Raw genomic sequence first — 22,103 nt, 5'->3', positions numbered from 1 at the left:
CAAAACCAAAACTTGCTGATAGCTTGGGAGAAGAACTGAAAGTGGACTGTTTGTTGGGTATAAAAACTCCTGATGCACCTTTTCAGGACACTCACTCAAAGTCCCACTGAGCTGAAGCCATCACAGGAGAGAAAACAGGTAAGAATCAACAGTTTTTATTCAGCACCAGTAATCCAATTAAAAAGAAATTATAGAATGTGGTGTGAGATCACCCGGGATGGTAATGTATGCCAGGACATCACAGGGCACCATGTGCACTCATTCACACACTCATTCACATACCGACAAGTTACCTGAACCTATCCACCTACTGGCATGTTTTTAGGAAGTGGGATGAAAGCAGAGGAAAACTCACCCAGACATCAGAAAAACATACCAAAACTCTGCTATGATTCTTTGTGATTAAATTTAATTCATTATTGTTAGTTTTGTGAATTCTCTTGTTGGCCCAATGACACTTGAGTTTCAGTTTTCTGCTTTGTAGGACCATCAACATGGCCAGTAAGGGCAAACAGTGGGTTCTCCTGGCAGCAGGTTCAAATGGTTGGGAAGACTATGCTGTACAGGTGTGAATATTAAATGCAGTGACTTAAATTTAGTGTTAACTTCAGATGTCATACATATGTAATGCTAATATGTTCTAGGTACTTTTGAAAAATTGCTTTTATGCTTAAAGCTCAGTTAAATGATTTCTTTTCAAGGACCTTTTCTGTTACAGGCCAACGTGTGTCACGCTTACCAGATCGTACACCAGAATGGTGTTCCAGACGAGCAGATTGTGGTGATGATGTATGATGATGTCGCTTATGAGCAACAGTGAGTATGGTGCACTGTAGGAGAAGTGGGCCGTGATAAATAGTGAGAAAATACTCTCAGATTAGATGACATGAGAATTAAAAAATACATTTCATTGTGGTGATGTAAAATACGTTTATGTTATTCGTAAAAAAATAATTTACTTTAATGTTCCTCACGTCAGCCCAGACCAAACGGGGCCGCACCTGACCCACTGGAGCCCCACAACCCTGAGAAATAGGAGCCTTGTGCACCCAAATTTAAAAGATATTAATTTCCAAAGTGAAAGGCCCAGATCTGGAAACATTTACAGGTGCATAGGGCTCGCCAAGAGGCGTTCAATGAACCCAACCTGGGCCCAATTGGACCATGTTTTGGTACTTTATTTGACCTGAAATTCATGCATGTACTCCTCCTTCTTGCTGAGTCCTTTCCAACAAGTTCCCACTCGAGCTTCTCGCCCTCTTGTGAGCTGAGGAATAAAAGGACAAAAGAAGCATGTCCTGGTCCACCCTCTGGGAAAGTCTTATCCAACACACCAGACTTTATTTTTAATCTTTATTATTTTAATCTGTTAAGCAACAGGACAGTGGATTAGTATGTGCATTTTTTTTAAATTATACATCCTGTAATTTATTTCCAGAGTGACATCACATAAACATCTCACAATGGAACACACATTACAGTCTTATACAAGAATGTTACAGTATTTTACTCATTTTCCAGGGCAGAGATTTAAACAAATATAACAATCTAACATCTCATCTCATTATCTCTAGCCGCTTTATCCTTCTACAGGGTCGCAGGCAAGCTGGAGCCTATCCCAGCTGACTACAGGCGAAAGGCGGGGTACACCCTGGACAAGTCGCCAGGTCATCACAGGGCTGACACATAGACACAGACAACCATTCACACTCACATTCACACCTACGCTCAATTTAGAGTCACCGGTTAACCTAACCTGCATGTCTTTGGACTGTGGGGGAAACCGGAGCACCCGGAGGAAACCCACGCGGACACGGGGAGAACATGCAAACTCCACACAGAAAGGCCCTCGCCGGCCCCGGGGCTCGAACCCAGGACCTTCTTGCTGTGAGGCGACAGCGCTAACCACTACACCACCGTGCCGCCCCACAATCTAACATGTGGAACAAAATTATTACTCACTGTGATGACCTGGTGACTTGTCCAGGGTGTACCCTGCTTTTCGCCTGTAGTCAGCTGGGATAGGCTCCAGCTTGCCTGCGACCCTGTAGAACAGGATAAAGTGGCTAGAGATAATGAGATGAGATGAGATGAGATGAGATAATTATTAATTATAGATAATTATATTACTTGTCTGTCATATTTTTGTTCAGAAATCCCTTTCCTGGAAACATCATCAATGTACCAAATGGCCCAAATGTTTACCCTGGGGTTCTAAAGGACTACACTGGAACAGTAATGTGTCCTGTAACATGGAATAAATAAATATTCTGATTAGTTATTTTTGTTAAGATGAATTAATTGTTTTAAATAACTGTTCATTATCAGGATGTATCAGCTGAAAACTTTCTGGCTGTACTCCGTGGAGATTCAGCTGCTGTCAAGAAAACAGGACCAAAAAAAGTAATACAAAGGTAGAAACCATCTCTTTTATCTTTATTCACCAAATTCCACATCTAATTCAGATGATCTATGACAACATACTTTACTAAACTTCCTTAAATAACTGCTGAATCCTGGATTCTGGTCAGAAGGTGTTGGTTAATTTCTAGAACAGCAGCTCAGACAGTCCTTGGCAACTTCAGTCTTGAGAGACCATTTGATTTCTGCAGGTTTGATTTCTGCACTTTTGCTGTTACTGTTAAGTCCTACACGAGTATCACATACTCTTCCAGATGCATCACAAGTGTAAGGAGCTGTTGTAGCCTAATTTGTGGGCTGGTGGGTAGGCTGTGGTTGAGTGTGTCACTTCAACTGTTTTTCTTTTGCTGCCCAGGTCTGCGCATTCTCAAAGGTAGCAAGATCAGCTTCACTGTTTGCTTCCAGGAGCCCCTGTCCCTTTTGCACTCTGCCAAGGTGTTCATCTCAATGTGCATTTCTTTGAAATCACATTTGAAGGCATCCTTGTAGTGCAGGTACGGTATGGCTGACCAATCGGTCTTTTTCCCTGAGCAAGCTCACCATGCAGAAGACCCTTGGCGATCCTACTGTCTGCCATTTGAACCATGTGACCCATCCAACGCATACATCTTTGCTTCAAGATGCTAAACATTGATGTGGTGCCTGCGCATTCCAAGACTTGTCTGAATTGTTTTGAATTTTATCCTGCCACTTAATGTTGAGGATTTGTCGAAGATTTTGCATGTGGAATGTATTTAGCCTTTTCTCCTGACAGGCTCTAAGGGTCCATGTCTTGCTCAAAGAATGCTGATGACAGATGCATTGTCCACCTTGATCTTCATGCATGCAGTTAGCTTCCTCTTGTTCCAAACTCTTTGGATGAGTCTCAACATTGTGGTTGTGGCCTTACCAACGCATTTGTTCAACTCGGAGTTGTGAGAGAGGGAGTTGGAAAGGGTTAAACCCAGGTAAACGAAGTCATTGACTACTTCTAATGTTTGATCAGAGATCATTATGATGGGTGGGTTCTCAGTGTTTTGACCCATTACTTGTGTTTTCTTGAGACTGATAGTGAGACCAAAATCACCTCAGACAGTCTTGGTAAGTTATCATCGGAACCATTTGAATCACCCACAGGGTGGGTAAACCTGCCAACCGTGGTGTGCTGGCCGGGATGGTCTGGGCAAGCTTTGTTTGGGCCACCTTTTCTAGGCCCCTCCCTAGTTAGGGTGAGCGGTGCCATCCTGAACAGGCTGCTCAGTCACCTGGGATGCTGCTGGGGTTCTCCATTGTCCGGTGCATAAAGCGACGACCACTGGTCCACAGGCCGCCCACATGTAGGCCTGTGACTAGGACCTCCAGTGGTTACCTCCACCTGTCCCTTCCACCACGCCCCGTCACTGCAGGACCTGGGATTTAGTGTTGATGGCCAGGTGAGTGAGTTTGTTCACAGACATTTGCACGTGAGCTATTTTAAGTGGAAGAGCCATTGCATGGGGGCAATTCCACTCTCTCAGCAGAAGGAACCTTGACCCAGTGGCACAGAGACCATTACACCTGGAGACCCTTCTTGCTGCAGTGGATGACTAGGATTTCTATGTGTCCCATCCTGCTCTAGGTGCTCCACAACACCTGCCGACACTGCCTTTCTTGCTGTTGGGCCTCGTTGGTACCTAATCTGCCCAGTCCACTGGAGCCAGTCTTCGCATGCCTGGGTGGACAAGCCCCAAGTCACTGAGGGTTTGTGACCCAACGACTACCCTCACCAAGTTTAGCCAGCCAGTCGAAGCCATTGCCCAGGGTGTGGCCACTGTTGCACTCAGACAGTAGCACAGCTGCAAATCATAGGTTTATATTAATGCACTGGTTCTGCTCAAACCAACCCACCTGGCACGAACAACCATGTCACGGTCAAACCATTCTGATGTTTGATATTCATAAGAACTTTATTTACAGCACGATTTGAGTGACCAATTTAAAAATACAGTGGTGCTTGAAAGTTTGTGAACCCTTTAGAATTTTCTATATTTCTGCATAAATATGACCTAAAACATCATCAGATTTTCACACAAGTCCTAAAAGTAGATAAAGAGAACCCAGTTAAACAAATGAGACAAAAATATTATACTTGGTCATTTATTTATTGAGGAAAATGATCCAATATTACATATCTGTGAGTGGCAAAAGTATGTGAACCTCTAGGATTAGCAGTTAATTTGAAGGTGAAATTAGAGTCAGGTGTTTTCAATCAATGGGATGACAATCAGGTGTGAGTGGGCACCCTGTTTTATTTCAAGAACAGGGATCTATCAAAGTCTGATCTTCACAACACATGTTTGTGGAAGTGTATCATGGCACAAATAAAGGAGATTTCTGAGGACCTCAGAAAAAGCATTGTTGATGCTCATCAGGCTGGAAAAGGTGAAAAAAACATCTCTAAAGGGTTTGGACTCCACCAATCCACAGTCAGACAGATTGTGTACAAATGGAGGAAATTCAACACCATTGTTACCATCCCCAGGAGTGGTCGACCAAGAAAGATCACTCCAAGAGCAAGGCATCTAATAGTTGCCGAGCTCACAAAGGACCCCAGGGTAACTTCTAAGCAACTGAAGGCCTCTCTCACATTGGCTAATGTTAATGCTCATGAGTCCACCATCAGGAGAACACTGAACAACAATGGTGTGCATTGCAGGGTTGCAAGGAGAAAGCCACTGCTCTCCAAAAAGAATATTGTTGCTCATCTGCAGTTTGCTAAAGATCACGTGGACAATCCAGAAGGCTATTGGAAAAATGTTTTGTGGATGGATGAGACAAAAATAGAACATTTTGGTTTAAATGAGAAGTGTTATGTTTGGAGAAAGGAAAACACTGCATTCCAGCATAAGAACCTTATCCCATCTGTGATGGTATGGTATGGTATGGTATGGTATGGGATGTGATGGTGGTGGTAGTATCACGGTTTGGACTTGATTTGCTGCATCTGGTCCAGGACGGCTTGCCATCATTGATGGAACAATGAATTCTGAATTATAACTGCGAATTCTAAAGGAAAATGTCAGGACACCTGTCCATGAACTGAATCTCAAAAGAAGGTGGTTCATGCAGCAAGACAACAACCCTAAGCACACAAGTCGTTCTACCAAAGAATGGTTAAAGAAGAATAAAGTTAATGTTTTGGAATGGCCAAGTCAAAGTCCTGATCTTAATCCATTCGAAATGTTGTGGAAGGACCTGAAGCGAGCAGTTCATGTGAGGAAACCAACCAAGATCCCAGAGTTGAAGCTGTTCTGTACGGAGGAACGGGCTAAAATTCCTCCAAGCCGGTGTGCAGGACTGATCAACAGTTACCGCAAACGTTTAGTGGCAGTTATTGCTGCACAAGGGGGTCACACCAGATACTGAAAGCAAAGGTTCACATATTTCTGCCACTCACAGGTATGCAATATTGGATCATTTTCTTCAATAAATAAATGACCAAGTACAATATTTTTTGTCTCATTTGTTTAACTGGGTTCTCTTTATCTACTTTTAAGACTTGTGTGAAAATCTGATGATGTTTTAGGTCATATTTATGCAGAAATATAGAAAATTCTAAAGGGTTCACAAACTTTCAAGCACCACTCTAGTTGCTATTTGACAGATATAATCTGACATTGCATTCACTCACCTTTCTCGATGTTGTCCAATGGTAGACTGCCCCACTTTGCTCCATAGAGTTGTTATTGCACCTAGTGGTCAAAATGAGAACTGCAACAAGAGCTAAAAGAGGCTCATTGAGGCAGGAATCACACTGCCCCATGCTGATAGGAGACTCAGAGGATCGGAGAGTTATTAACAGATGTTTTTGATAACAAATAATCAAAATTAAATCTAAGAAAGTGCAGACAGTGTAGAAATGATGTACAGAACCTTTTCAATGATTAGATATTGTACAGATTGTGAGAGGGAAAGGGGGATTATTGAGTGACTAATATCCATACATCAGAAATAGGTGTGTGTGTGTGTGTGTGTGTGTGTGTGTGTGTGTGTGTGTGTGTGTGTCACAGTGAGCATTTCCCACAAAGACTGAAAAAGGAAGAAAAACATCACCTTTTTCTAATACCCAAAATTTGGGGCTAGTTTAAGATCTTTCAGGTGGATTTTGAGATGCAGTTGTGCTGGAAAATTTTGCTGAAACCTGGCAACTCTTTTTACCTGGTTTGCTCAAAGGTTCACTCACATAAGCCGAGTGTGATATCCTCTCCACTTTATTTCATTTGAGGCTGTGTAGATATTAATATCATCATGCAACACAAAGTCATGAGCACAAGCTGCTGCTGTGCATCTGTTCAATTGGTTCATCTCCTGTTTTTTATTGGGGGGTGTGGGGGAGAAGATTCTTCTTTTTGTCTATTTTTGAGTGATAAGACACTGCCGTGTTTTCTGACATTAAAATGTGGAGCTCGTACACAAAACATGTGAAGGTTGGCAGGTTTGTGATTTTGTTTGCATCATCAGTTGTCATGGGAACAATGTAGTTAGGAATCTATAAAATAAACACCACATTTTGATAACATTTATGACAATATATCTTATTTTAATATTTATTCTCTTTCAGTGGTGAAAATGATACCATCTTCATCTACTTATCAGACCATGGAAATAAAGGATTTTTTCACTTTCCTAACTCCACAGTAAGTTTAGTAAATTTTCCTCCTCCTTCTAGGTCGTATTCAGATCTCTTACATAGTGCTGGTTATGCAAGCAACAGAGGGATGTAAAAGCAGAAAAAGACTTTATTAAGAGCACACAGGCAAACAAACCCAAATCATAAAGTAGAAACAAAACCAGAATCAAAAACAGGAAATGCTGAGATTCAGCACAAAATGAAGGTCAAAGGCAGAGTCAAAGGGCAAAGCCCAAAAATACAAAACAAAGTCAAAACCAGAACCCAACCATTGACACCAACAGTCAATTTAGAGCCACCAATTAACCTACCGTAACCTGCATGTCTTTGGAGGAAACCAGAGCACACCCACACAGACACAGGGAGAACATGCAAACTCCACACAGAAAGGTCCCCAGCAGCCAGTAGACTCAAACCCAGAATCTTCTTGCTATGAGACAACAGTGCTAACCACTACACCACCATAAACCAGAATCTCAATATGGAAACTAGCCAGGCTTGGTAAAGTCAAGCAGGACACACTGAGCATTACATTGCAAAGACTAGGTGCAGTGAGAGTGCTTAAATGATTATAATAGTGATTGTCCAGGTGCAATTACTGGTAGTAAACAGGTGACAGTGAATGGTGATGTGCAGGAGAGGTGCTGTAGTCCATGGTGGCCATGTTTGAAGTCCACTGTGAATGCTGGGAAGTGGAGTCTTGAACGGTCGCTGGTGCAGATGTGACACATCATTATAGGGTGTTGTACAGTTGAAACATCAGCTTGTTGAGTTGTTTTGATTTCAATGAAACTGAATATTAGTAAGAACTCATTTCCATCAGAGTATCAGATCCATCTACTACTGAGGTCATGAAACATAATGATCTTTTTTCTCCTGTTACAGCTTTATGCCCATGACCTCATTCAGACAGTGAAGGCGATGTCACAGAGTCACAAATTTTCAAAGGTACAGTAAGTACTTTAACCCCTAATTTACATTTCAGAACATCTCTGTAACCCAGGGCTCTCAGAGGCAGAGCAAGAATCCATATAGAAAAGGTTTATGAGCAGGGAAATCAAGGTCAAGAGAGTCAAGGTCCTTCACAAAACACTCTAATAGAACAACAATTTTGGGGAAAAAAAAAAGTGGTCAAAAGGCAAACCAAGATCACAAAATCAGATATCAGCAATCTCATCAAAATTAGAGCGCTCAACAAAGGCAAGGTCACAACACAAAGTCAGGGAGATACAATTGGCCGCTGATTCTAGTGTTAACATGATAAGAACCTGTTCTATTTACGGTACACGTTCCTCCCCAACATTCTTATTTATAAACCAAGAAAATGACCCCAAAATAATAACCCTAAAACATTAAACCATTTATATTTTTGTATGTGTATTTACATTTGTTCTTGTGTGTGTGTGTGTGTTTGCTGATCTTTTGTACAACCTGGTCAATGTTTGTAGATGGTCATTTATTTGGAAGCATGTTGTTCTGGATCAATGCTGGATCATCTGTCTGAGAGCAACGGTTAGTACCATATCTACTGATGGAAAATTCACAGTTCTGATATGTTTAGGTACATTCTGCTCATGTTTCTGAAAGACTGTTAACCTTGAATTTCAGTGTATGCAGTTTCTTCATGCAAGCCTGATGAATATACCTATGCTTGTTTCTTCAACAAGGAAAGAAATACCTTTCTTTCTGATATGTTCACCTTTAACTGGCTACAGCACATGGAGACGGTAAGAGTTTTTGGATTATTTTGAGGAATTAATTCTTTAATAAATTATTTTTACACTACAAAACTTTCATTTAATTTATTGCATAATTGTAATGTATTTGAATTGAACATCATTCATTTTTTTCTGTTCCTTTTCACTTCACTCTAAAGGTAAAACTTACCATGACTTCATTTGGAGAGCAGTTTTCCTACCTGGAGAAACATGTGAGTAAGGATGCGAGGAAGGCAGGAGTGACTGAGACACCATGTCACTATGGGGACAAGGTATGTATGTCATGTAATGGAGGTGGATGCAAGTGTAGGTTTAGAGTGTTTGTTAAAAGGGCACACAAACAGGTTCAAATTGGGAGGCAGAAACAATGTAGAGAAACAGGCAAAGGTCAGGTGATCTACAAACAGCTGTCACAACCTGGCTCACAAGGCCATGACAAAGAGGGGGGACACATCATTTTGCAGCATTAAATAAAGTAAATAATTTGCATTAGCGGAATCTCGCATTAGCGGTTCAGTAACTCTTGGCACCACAGGGGCATTGTATGGCTTTAGCAAGTTCATGTGATGCAACTGAGTGTCTTTTCAGCAGTCAGGAGTTGCAATGATATAATTTTACTCAAAGACTTTCTTTAAAATAGAGTATGGACCCATGAATTTAGCCTGGAATGGAGAACTCACAATTGGGAGGAGAGCCAAGGCCAAACTCATGCCTTTCTTCTCAACAATCATAACATTTTTTTTTCATTTTGGCCTGAGTGGTTGCCAACTTGTCTTGCACCCACTCACCTGCTGTTTAAAACCATTGTCTAAAACCATTTACATAGTCTAAAAGGTTTACAGGTGGGTTAGCCTCCTTCCAGTCTGTTTGCAAAACTGCCAGTGGACCCTTCACAGTGTGGCCAAACACAAGATCGTTTGGGCTAAACCCCATGCTCTCTTGTACTCCCTCCCTGACAGACAGCAGAAGCCATGGCAAACCCTTTTCCCAGTCCTGGTCTGACTCCATACAATAAGCATGCAACAAAGATTTTCGAGTCTGATGAAATCTCTCTCACACACCACAACTTTGTGCATGTTATGCAGATGTACAATGATGTTTGATATGTAGTTCTTTTAAAACCTGTGAAAACAAGCAAGATGTAAAGTTCAAACCTTGATCACTCTGTATGACAGAAGGAATGCCAAAAATAGAAAAAAAAAGTGAGTCAGCACTCTCACCACTGATTTGATGGTTATGGTACGGAGTGGACAAGCTGCAGGATACCTTGTGCTCTGACACATAACAGTTAACAAATATGTGCTGCCAGCCTCAGAGTGAAGTAGAGGATCCACACAATCTATTGCTCAAAGGACTTACTGACTGCCAGAATTGGCACCAGAGGAGCAGGCTTATTGGACTGGTTTGGCTTTACTGTAAGTTGACAGGTGTAACATGTTCTAATATAGGTAGCAACATCACACTTTAACCAAGGCCAAAAGAAATACTGCAATATGCAGTCATATGTTTTTTGCACTCCAAGATGACCATCTCTATCACGAGACAACTTCAAGACCATATCATGGAATTTGGTTGGAACTACCACATGAACAGTTGAGTCAACCACAGAACTGTCACCACACAGCACCCATTTGCTCAACAGCAGCTCACCTTGAAGAAACTAACCCTGATCAGCACTTTTCATGTCGTCCTATGGATGGAAAAAGTTAACCAGCTCCAACAAGTATGGGTCAGCACGTTGCTCCTCCACCACCTCACAACAGGAGACAGATGGAGGGAAACCTGACAAAAGGAACCATATCCTTTATGTGTGGTCCTTTAGTTTGTTCTGACATCAGTGAAAACAAATTTGCCTCAGCATGACTCTCGGCATGCATCACAGCACACACTGGAGACACCTCTGGAGATTGAGCTGCACATTCATCCAATTTTGACAAAAGTGGTGGGACAGTGGCTACAGAAGGTGTTAATACCCCCTCAGGCCATACTTTATTACCAGCAAGGTCATTACCTAGGATTAAAGAAACACACACAACAGGCAGTGTGTGAAGCACATCTACAGTATGGCTCACCATGCACCAACTCTGAACTAAGCCATAATATATGGATTAACACAGGCAACACATATATCCCCTTCCCTTAAATATATGAATGATGGACCCTGTATAAGACAATGATCCCAGACGAGCCTCTGTCAGGTCACAATCTGGCTCACAAGACCATGATGAATACAGGAAACACACCATTTTGCAGCATTAAATAATGTATTAAACAACTCAAATTTAACCAAAGAAACAGCATAACAAAAATATCCAGAAGGTCACAGTCTTCTAGACAGTAAACAACATCAGAGAGGAAAAAGCACAAAAGCAAGGAAAGAGAGCCGCCAACTTTGAAACATGCAGTTTTTATTGCTAGCCAAACAGGTGAAACTTTTGGAATGGATCTAAGGAAAAACACTCCCTGAGAGAGAGAGAGAGAGAGAGAGAGAGAGAGAGACTAATAGTAAATAAACAAGGCATAAGATCCCCCGCCCAAAAGCTGGTATACAAAACAGGCTGGCAAAAAGGGACAGGGGTCATCATTCCCCCCCCCCCCCCCCATAAAACAATGATGGCAACTTCAGGCTTAGAGTCACTTCTGGGAGCTCAACATCTGACTGTCACTGGCTTGAGAAAGGGATCATAACTGGCTGTACCAGCTCAGTTATTCTTTTCACCCTTGCCATGAATATGGTGTTCAAGGCAACTGAGATGGCATGCAGAGGCCCCTGTCCAAATCCAGTATCCAGCAGCCCCCCATCAGAGCCTATGTTGATGACCTGATGGCCACCACTACATCAGTTCCTGTCAGCAGATGGAGCCTTCAGGGCCTGGTAAAACTTATTTCTTCAGAAAGAATGAGCTTTAAACCAACGGAATCCAGGTCCATGGTCCTGAAGAGAGGAAAAGTGATGACCAAGTTCTGCTTTTTTGTGGATGGCATTCCTATACCATCTATCACTGAGAAACCAGTCGATAATAATCTCATCTCATTATCTCTAGCCGCTTTATCCTGTTCTACAGGGTCGCAGGCAAGCCGGAGCCTATCCCAGCTGACTACGGGCGAGAGGCAGGGTACACCCTGGACAAGTCGCCAGGTCATCACAGGGCTGACACATAGACACAGACAACCATTCACACTCACATTCACACCTACGGTCAATTTAGAGTCACCAGTTAACCTAACCTGCATGTCTTTGGACTGTGGGGGAAACTGGAGCACCCGGAGGAAACCCACGCGGACACAGGGAGAACATGCAAACGCCACACAGAAACCACAGGGCTCGAACCCGGACCTTCTTGCTGTGAGGTGACAGGGCTAACCACTACACCACCATGCCTCTGATAATAATAATAATAATAATAATAATAATAATAATAATAATAGGTTAAATTTATATAGCGCCTTTGTCAAAACCCAAGGTCACTTTACAATTACAGGGGAAAAAAAAGTCCACCAAATAGAGGTCAGGATGTCATTCCAATGGTGTAGCAGCCACAGTCCCACCAAAAGGCGCATGAAAACACGTCCCACACTGCCAGCACAGCTGCTGTGATGCTGCCGGGCAACATCAGCCGGGCAACATCACTCGGAACACCACGCCATGGATCCACAAAGTGAGCACAGATGCACTGCCACACAGAGTGCTGGTATGTCCCAAACCACCTGCACAGCTGCCACAACGCCACCGAGCAACATCGCTTGGAACATCACGCCAAGCACTAAAACACAGCTGCACAGAGGGCTGGACAACCCCAATGTTAAAATGAGCAATGAGCTCACTGCAGTCCATAGCTAGGAGCACAGGCATCACCCACGACGAACCAAGGCCTGGAGGGAACTGACACCCAAAACTGGGTCCAGAGCTACACCATAACCGGTGGGCAAAAACACTCAAACAAAAATAAACATCAACCTACACAAACACACACACACAAAAATAATTAATTAAAAGATAAAAAAAGTAAAAAAAAAAAGAAGAGAAAATAAAATAAAAGGGGCGGCACGGTGGTGTAGTGGTTAGCGCTGTCGCCTCACAGCAAGAAGGTCCTGGGTTCGAGCCCCGGGGCCGGCGAGGGCCTTTCTGTGTGGAGTTTGCATGTTCTCCCCGTGTCCGCGTGGGTTTCCTCCGGGTGCTCCGGTTTCCCCCACAGTCCAAAGACATGCAGGTTAGGTTAACTGGTGACTCTAAATTGACCGTAGGTGTGAATGTGAGTGTGAATGGTTGTCTGTGTCTATGTGTCAGCCCTGTGATGACCTGGCGACTTGTCCAGGGTGTACCCCGCCTTTCGCCCATAGTCAGCTGAGATAGGCTCCAGCTTGCCTGCGACCCTGTAGAAGGATAAAGCGGCTAGAGATAATGAGATGAGATGAGATAAAATAAAAGACTCTGGTGAGAAGTGGCAGCCAGAATGCGCACAATGTACTCTCAACCGGAAACGGAAATAAAAGTCACTAATTTTGGCAAGGTCTTTGACTGTAGCTTCAGGGATGCAGCATCTATCTAGTCAACCATCAAGAACCTTGAAGCTTGGCTGTCCACAGTAGACAAGTCTGGTTTACCTGGCAGGTTCAAGGAATGGATATACCAACATGGCATCTTGCCCCATATCTTCTGGCTTCTGCTGGTGTACAAAGTCAAGTTTACTTTTATAGCGCTTTTAACAACAGGCATTGTCACAAAGCAACTTTACAGAATTTTAATGACTTTAAACATGAACTAATTTTATCCCTAATCTCTTCCCAATGAGCAAGCCTATGGCAACAGTAGCAAGGAAAAACTCCCTCAGTTGACATGAGGAAGAAACCTCGAGAGGAATCAGACTCAAAAGAGAACTCATCCTCATTTAGAATAGAATAGAATAGAATAGAATGCCTTTATTGTCACTATACACATGTACAATGAGATTAAAAGCAACTCCAATCACAGTGCAAACAGTATAAAATATAAAATCTGCAATAAAAAAGAGAAGGGGTGAAAAAAGGGGGGTGCTATATACAGTGTTGTGTTCCACATTTATGCAGTGGGGTATTGCATATTATAAGTATTGCACAGAGAGAGTCTAGGTATTGCACATTCTAAGTATTACAAGTATTGCACAGAGAGAGTCCGGGTATTGCACATTCTAAGTATTATAAGCATTGCACAGAGAGAGTCTGGGTATTGCACATGATAAGTATTGCACATTATAGTATTGCACGGGAAAGTCCGGGTATTGCACATTATAAGTATTGCACAGAGAGAGACCAGGTATTGCACATATAAGTATTGCACAGGGAGAGTCCAGGTATTTCACATTATAAGTATTGCACAGTGAGAGTTAGACTATAAAGTCAGTGCATATTCGAATTCAGGGTGGTTATGGCTTTTGGAAAGAAGCTGTTTTTGAATCTAACTGTTTTTGTCTTGATGCACCTGTAGCGCCTCCATGAGGACAACAGGTCAAACAGATCAAAGCCAGGGTGGGAGCTGTCCTTGATAATGTTCCTAGCTCTGCTGAGGCAGCGTGAGGTGTAAATGTCCATCAGGGAGGGGAGGGGGCAGTCTATGATCATCTGTGCTGCCTTTACTACTCTCTGGAGCCTCTTCCTGTCTGCAGCTGTGCAGCTGCCGTACCATACTGTGATACAGTACGTCAGCAGGCTCTCAATGGATGAGCGGTAGAAGGTCAGCAGCAGGTTGGAGTCTAGGTTGTACTTCCTGAGGACTCTCAGGAAGTGTAACCGCTGTAACTCTTCATTGATGGAAACTTGAGTGCAAAACTGTTCATGATAACTGCAGTCCTAAAGTTGGCAAGTCAGCTGCAGTCCTCAGCCATAAAAGCATTACTATAAGTGTCCAGAGCATCTTCCAAGTGTGACTTTCAACTGTCCATATGGGGCTGTCCTCCACAGGAGCGATGTGATGAGACTCCAGCCAGACAAAGGGCAACAAGGTGACAATGTCTACAGTAGAGACCCAAGAGAGAAAGATCAGCTGTTACCTCTGTAGATGGCTGGGTCTGCCACACAGTCTCAGCAGTGCAGCACTGTACGGTAGGAGCAACAAACTCCAGCTTCCTATCAGCAGCCTGGAGGAGGAGTTCAGGGTCTCCTGCAGAAGAGAGGCACTGGTGTCTCAGGACTCCAGTGAATCCAGAGTGGCATTGGCAGGGACTGAGGTGAGGACAGGCAGGAAATGGAGCACTCAAGATGGCCTGGAGCTGGCAGAGTCTCAGTTAAGACACAAAACTCTGGTGGACATAGTGTTACCTGGGCATGCTGGGTTGGGAGCCATCCCACAGCCTCAATATGACAAGGCTTGTGGCAAGGGCAGACTCCGGCTTGTGTCCCATGTTTTGGACCTTTTTATCTAGATCCACCTGGAAGCTCTCTTTGCAGCTTCTATGGTGGATTTGATGGCTCTCATCTTTACAGCTCCTGTGATGCCGAGCACAGTGTAGGTCTTACATAGGGAGCAGGCAGCAAAGCCTCTACATCCCACTTCTATGCACTTACAGCAAGCTTTCAAGCCACTCCTTCAGCATTGCTCCACCAGCTTGTGTTAATTGAGCTGCTTCTGCTTGTTGGCCTCTTCCATGCAGTCCTCCCAGGGAATGTCCACTCAATTAATAAGACCTGCTTTGAAGAAGTCAATTTTAACATGACATCTAGCCTCAAGGAGGTTAATGTCACATGGTTTGGGAACTTGAGCTGCCTGCCAAGATCAACTCACAGCTCCCAGTCTGATGCCCATGAAAGCAGGGTGGCTGATGGTGTTTGCTGTGGTCATGGCTTCTCTCCAGCTCTCACAAAAGAACCTTGCTGTGAGTGCAGAGAAGTAGGATGTAGAGGCTTTGCTGCCTATGTAACACCTACACCCGGCTTGGTATCACAGGACCTGTAAAGATGAGTGCCATCAAATCCACCATAGAAGCTGCAGAGAGGGCCTCTAGGTGGATCTGGATAAAATGGTCCAAAATGTGGGTCAATGCTGCTGGGACACAAGCCGGGCCCTGGCTGGAACATCTGAGTGAGGGTGTCTGATGTTGAAAGACCCAAAACATGCAATGATCTCAGGAAACATCACTGATGATGTGCCCCAGTGCATCTATGAATGTATCTATACACTGGAATTGACCTCAGGAAAAACACTCCCAAAGAGAGAGTGAGAGAGAGTGACAGAGAGAGACTATTAGTAAGTAACCAAGGCATAAGGTTAACAAAGCAGGCTTGCAAAAAGGGGCAAGCATTGTCACAAAGCATAAACTAGAACAGGCAAAGAGAACTCACAAAGACATGTATCTATTGGGTCTTAAATCCAAAGCCTTAACCACTTGGCCATCCTGGCCCCTGCAAAGGAATGATATTGGAGATTGTCTCGTTGACCACCAGGAGAAGCCAGACACTGACGGTCACTTGGTTGACCTCCAGCAGGAGCATGGTGCCGGAGGTAACCTTGTTGACCTCTGGTGGAAGCACTTTATTGGAAGTGGCCCTGTCTGCCGATAGAGGGAGCTCTTTGGTGGAAGTCACCCTGTTAGCCTCTGAAGGGAGCATTCTGCTGGAGGTCACCCTGTTGGCTTCTGGACTGAGCTCTATAGTGGAGGCCACCAGGTTGGCCTCTAGAGGGAGGTCCTCAGTGGAGACCAACATGTTGGCCTTTGGCATGCCCATGCAGGCTGCACCCCCCAAAAAAAGCCCTTGCCAAGTGTTCAGAACAGTCATTTCATCATGTCACTGAACCTTGTGGAGTCTCTGAGCAATGGGTCCTTGATGGTAATGAGGTAGTTGACCCAGCAGTGAGCTGACCCAGTGATTCAGTATATCATATTCCTCACCCACACACCCTCTCTTGAGGCTTGGGCTCCACTAGGCTCTTGTCAATGAATTGCCAATGGCGCAGGAACCCATTAGGAGGATATTCCATCATAGGGAGCTGGGATATTTTACTATTTGTGTTGGAGAAACCATGTCGAGTCATATGCCAGCATGGTGCAGTCAGTATGCACTTGGCTGCCCAGGAGAAATACATGACAATGTACAATAAAAATAAATGGAATATCTTAAAGGTTTCTGCACATCATTATTATATGCCAATTTTGGAATAAAGTGAACCATTCTGTGAATAAAAAAAATCCTTAATGATTTTGTTCTCTGGCATTGGCAAGTGTTGTATTATTTATGACAATTAAACGTTAATGACAGTGTTTAAATCCTTAGATTGTTTCATGTAATGTCATAATTATTCTTCTTTAACTGACATTATTTAGCGCATGCTGAAGTTAATGTTGAGTGAATTTCTTGGAGAATCCTCCAAGTCTGTCAGTGAGGCCTACACATCCCAATCGCTGAACATTCAAGTATCCGATGTGGTCGACACTGCAGAAGTTCCACTGATAATCCAAGAAAACAGGATTAACAATGAACAGGATCCAGAAAAAAGACAAGCCCTGGAAAGGCAATATGAGGATCTTAAAAGAGTGAGTAAGCCACTTCTACTGCACCGCATTATTTACACTCCTTATTTCTGAACAGATTCAGTACTCACACTCACTGTATCCATAGCCTGACTCTTATTCATCAACATAACCCTGTATTATAGGAGTAATAAACACTGCATGTAGCTGTTATAGTAAAATACTGAGTGAAGAGGTGGAGTGATGAAGCAGAGTTACTGTTACCACTAAAAAAGTTGATCATTTTCCTCTAACAGCATGTCCCTAAGAGTTTTATTCCTCTTCGACCACAGCAATCTGCAATGACTACATGTTTTATTTTAAAAATTGACACGACATACTTTTTTTTATCTGTTTGTAGTTACATTTCATGTTGACATGCTTTTTAAGTCGAGATTATTTTTGTGCAGCAAATTTTGTAAATGAATCTGAACAGCAACCGTCTGTGTCACAGTAGAATGTAACAAACTCAGCGGTGTTTATTATTGGGGGAAACAATGGTCAGGTGTCCCACATCAGCCATTACTCCTCTGGGTCAAGTTTAAACCACACCCATTATATGATAAACCCCGCCCCCACATGTGACATGTGTTTGATTTTTAATTCTGTAATAAAATTAGCCATGATGTCAAAATTGTTTTCATTTTGTCATGAATTACATATTATCATGGAACGTGAAAAGACCTTTGTATTTTAGAAACAGTTCCTCTCGATGTCTTTCTATTTGAAATGTGTATATTATGGTCTTATTTGTAGAAGAGGAAGACAGTGGATGAAGCCCTGCAGAAGATTACTGAGTGCGTAAACACTTCACAAGCTCTGACTGAAAAACGTGAGGTGACTCGCACGTACGAACTCAAAGTTGTGGCTGAGCATTTTAGAAAAACGATCTTCAACTGGGAAGAGGAGCCGGTATGTATCTGTACTGTATGTGTGTGTTTGTTTTTTTTGACTAACATGACTTATGATCATTTCAGACAACAGGAACTAGAAAAACCACAGTAACATTAACATTCCACTGCACAGTGTTCCCCTAACATCAACATTAATACATCATTAGTAACATTAACAAGCTAATTAACATCTTTATTTTGTGATTTTTCCAAAACAATGAACTGAATAATTAAAAAATAAACTCATTCAGTATCGAACATTTATTTCATCACCAAATCAAAGAAACAGCATGAACTAACGGCTCAATTCATACATTTTCGGTAAAATTAATAAATGAGGCTAGCTTTATTAACATGCTGTAATTTATGAGAGACTAAATGGAATAAAAACATATTAATACATGTGCTTTCACCAGTGCAGTGTTTAATCTGTTTAAATGGCCCCCTGGTGTGTCTCCTGCTCAGGTCTTTAGGCAGGTGGATAATTCTGTCACCTCAATAGGGGTGTTTCTGCATGTCTCGGATTTTTTCATTATTATCTCTGCCAGGCGGCACGGTGGTGTAGTGGTTAGCGCTATCGCCTCACAGCAAGAAGGTCCTGGGTTCGAGCCCCATGGCCGGAGAGGGCCTTTCTGTGCGGAGTTTGCATGTTCTCCCCGTGTCCGCGTGGGTTTCCTCCGGGTGCTCCGGTTTCCCCCACAGTCCAAAGACATGCAGGTTAGGTTAACTGGTGACTCTAAATTGAGCGTAGGTGTGAATGGTTGTCTGTGTCTATGTGTCAGCCCTGTGATGACCTGGCGACTTGTCCAGGGTGTACCCCGCCTTTCGCCCATAGTCAGCTGGGATAGGCTCCAGCTTGCCTGCGACCCTGTAGAAGGATAAAGCGGCTAGAGATAATGAGATGAGATGAATGAGATTATCTCTGCCAAGTGTGTTGGAAAAGGATATGTTTTTGCCTCTGTTTGTTTGTTCCCAACATAACCTAAAAAGTGGTGAATGGATTTTGATGAAATTTTGAGGAAAGATGAGCCATGGGCCAAGGAACAACTGATTAGCTTTTGATGCAAATCCAGATTTGTATGTGGATCCAGGATTTTTTTTTTTGTCTGTTCCCAAAGTAACGCAAAAAGTCGTGAATGGATTTGGATGAAATTTGGTGGACAGCTTTAGTATTATCCTAGGTTCAAGTGATTTGATTTTGATGTTGATAATATGTGGCTTGATGGAGGTATGCACTCTACTGAGTCATCTTCTAAATATTTGTTTGTTTCTTGTAACCTCAAACCAAAGTCTTTTTGACTGAATCCAACATCAAAATATAATATTTTTCCATTAAAAACATCTTTCTTTTTTTTTTTTGTTTTTTATCTTGGAAGCCATGGTTAGGATTTTATATCCAAAACATATTCATGGGGCAGCAATGGCCTCAAGGTTACAGAAGCAACCTTAGGCCCAAAGGGTTGCTGGCTTGATTCTCTAGACCAGTAAGAAAAATCCATGGTTGAAGTGCCCTTGAGCAAGGCACCTAATGCTCAACTGTTCCCCAAGAGCTGTGTGTGTGTGTGTGCTCACTGTATGTCACTCTGGATAAGAGCATCTGCTAAATGTCTGTAATGTAATACATTATATCCTCCAAAATATTATCACTAGTCACATGAATTTGGTTTAAACATAAAAAAATAGTTTCTTATCTGTTTAAATGCCAGTTTTTGTTTTCTTATCAGGTCCTCAGAATGGCAAAGTTTATAAATGTGAGCGATATTAGGGTTTACAGACCCCTTTTGTGCTACAGCTATAATATTTCATTGACTTTGTGTCAAAATCTGAGGTCTGAAAAAATAATGAAATTCAAAATATTGACAAAATTACAAAGTGCGTTTAAAAATTTGTGCCCAGATGGTGATGAGTCACAAGGTGAATCATAGAAATTGTGTAAAATATGTTGAAAGTATCATCATGTTATGTTCCAAGTTGAAATGTCCATTCTTGTTATCTTCAATTTCACACTGAATGACACCTCAGCCCATGTTTTACTTTCTCTGGGCCTTGAATTTCCTTGCAAACTAGCAGTGACCATCATAAAAACATGATGATGCCACATGCCACTTCTTAGCAGTATTAATTCAAATTAATTTCTAAATTTGAGACCAATGCTAATAAGTCAAAAGCTGATACAGAATATTATGCAATAATGTATGGGTTTTTTTTAATAACTTGTTATCACAGTGCAGGCATTTATGGATGTATGTGCAGAAGAGGAGTGTAGAGCAAACAGTGCACAAGCCAAAACGTGAGACATAAATCAGGGCCAAAGAACTAGCAATGGTCAGGTGAATGGCAAACAGGGCTAACGAGGACAGGCAAGAGAGGAAACGAGAGAGGAGAAGCTAAAGTCAAGAAAACGTGCATCAGTCAGAAATAAACAAGGCTTGGTATGTACTGGGAAAGGCAGAACAATACTTCACAGTAAAGTGGTGTGAAAGTGGGGTTTAAATAGACAGAGGGACTAATAGGGTGATGAGTGACAGCTGTGGTTAATAGTCGGGAGACAGAGGGCGCTGTGAGTTCTGGGAAGTGTAGTTCATAGAGTCCATGTGTGTAGTTTGGTCAAAATCGGCAGGTTTACTGACACTTGTTATTTGGGAGATTGAACTGTGCTCTTTGTCATTCAAACAAATGAAGGTTGCTAATATTAAACACATTGATATGTTTTTTTAATTAATTTCTGTGGCACTTTATGAAGGTAAACATTGTCAATGTCCATTTTATGTGAAGAGAAACACAGTCGAATCCGCAGTCAAAAATACACGGCTACAGTCAGCTCTGAATGAGTATAAATCCATGGGTAAGCTATGGCATAAAGGGTAGAGAAAGAACTTTGGGACCAAATGGTTGCTGGCTCAATTCCCTGGACCAGCAGGAATGGCTGATGTGCCCTTGAGCCTACTGGGTATGTTGTGCGTTGCTCTGGATAAGAGCATCTGCTAAATGCATGCAATGTAATGAGCAGCTGGGAACATAGCAATCATGCTTAGGACAGTATTAGCAGGAACTGGTTGGCAGTGGCTGCTTGCACTTTATGTTCTAAAAGATTTGTGATCCTGTGATGTTTAATGTAGCACCATGGTCCTGGAGAAATGTTCTTTCAAAGAAGAAGAAACCATTTTTTGTCACACTCAAGCCCAGTGAAATTCCTCCATCTGAAGCAGTGAACACACACACAGGTCCCCAGAGCAGTGGGCAGCTATACTACAGCACCCAGGGAGCAGTTGGGGGTTAGGGGCTTTGCTCAAGGGCACTTCAGCCATGATACAGAGGGAGGGGAAAGTGCTGTTCAGACATTAAAATCCCCTCACATTTTTCCTGCTGATTCCAGATATCAAACCAGCAACACTCTGGGCCCAAAGCTGCTTCTCTAACCTTCAGGCCATGGCTGTTTCATTTTAACTCTGTCGTGTACCAACTGTATATGGTTGAAATGCCAATAAAAAAGCGTTGACCTTGAGAGTCTGAGAGTCACTCTGGTGTCAGTCCACCTCCAAGTGAACAATACACAGAAAGTAATTCATCTCTGAATTGACTCAGCTGTATTGTTCTACAATGTAGAAAATAGTCAAAATACAGAAAACGCTATGAATGAGTAGGGGTGTACAAACTTATGACGAGGACTTATTAACTTAATCTCTCTCTCTCTCTTTCTCTCTCTTTCTCTGTGCAGTTTGTTGTCACTCATTCACACCTGCAGGTTTTAGTGAATCTGTGTGAGTGTGGTTTGGAGGTTGAGAGGTACGTGCTGTGTTCCAGTCAATCTGGAATTAAACACATCCAGTCATTTCTAATTTCATTTCTAATTTCATTTCTAATTTCATTTCTAATTTCTTTGCCTCCATCAGCATCACCGAAGCCATCACTCATGTTAGCCGGGAGATAACATTCTGAAGAA

General features: G+C 42.5%; 1 protein-coding gene across 1 annotated transcript; it reads left to right on the top strand.

Annotated features, from left to right (window-relative positions):
- Positions 1-494: 494 nt before the first annotated feature.
- LOC132897439 (legumain-like) lies at positions 495-22,099 on the top strand. Its single transcript, XM_060938712.1, has 13 exons — positions 495-566; positions 719-816; positions 2,154-2,235; positions 2,329-2,414; positions 7,001-7,076; positions 7,955-8,017; positions 8,518-8,581; positions 8,678-8,796; positions 8,946-9,059; positions 17,082-17,291; positions 18,024-18,179; positions 21,879-21,946; positions 22,054-22,099. The coding sequence occupies exons 1-13, from the start codon at positions 495-497 to the stop codon at positions 22,097-22,099; spliced, it is 1,254 nt and encodes a 417-aa protein (XP_060794695.1).
- The last annotated feature ends 4 nt before the right edge of the window (positions 22,100-22,103 follow it).

This window comes from Neoarius graeffei, chromosome 14, assembly GCF_027579695.1.
Source record: "Neoarius graeffei isolate fNeoGra1 chromosome 14, fNeoGra1.pri, whole genome shotgun sequence".
Taxonomy (NCBI): domain Eukaryota; kingdom Metazoa; phylum Chordata; class Actinopteri; order Siluriformes; family Ariidae; genus Neoarius; species Neoarius graeffei.
This window is presented reverse-complemented; position numbering and strand designations above follow the sequence as displayed.

What these genes read in the sequence shown, in the direction of transcription:
- LOC132897439 (XM_060938712.1), top strand. Translation starts at nt 495, where the DNA reads ATGGCCAGTAAGGGCAAACAGTGGGTTCTCCTGGCAGCAGGTTCAAAT. An exon ending in GATGTCGCTTATGAGCAACA is followed by an intron (nt 817 to 2,153) that starts GTGAGTATGGTG and finishes ATTTTTGTTCAG; the next exon opens with AAATCCCTTTCCTGGAAACA. An exon ending in TAAAGGACTACACTGGAACA is followed by an intron (nt 2,236 to 2,328) that starts GTAATGTGTCCT and finishes GTTCATTATCAG; the next exon opens with GATGTATCAGCTGAAAACTT.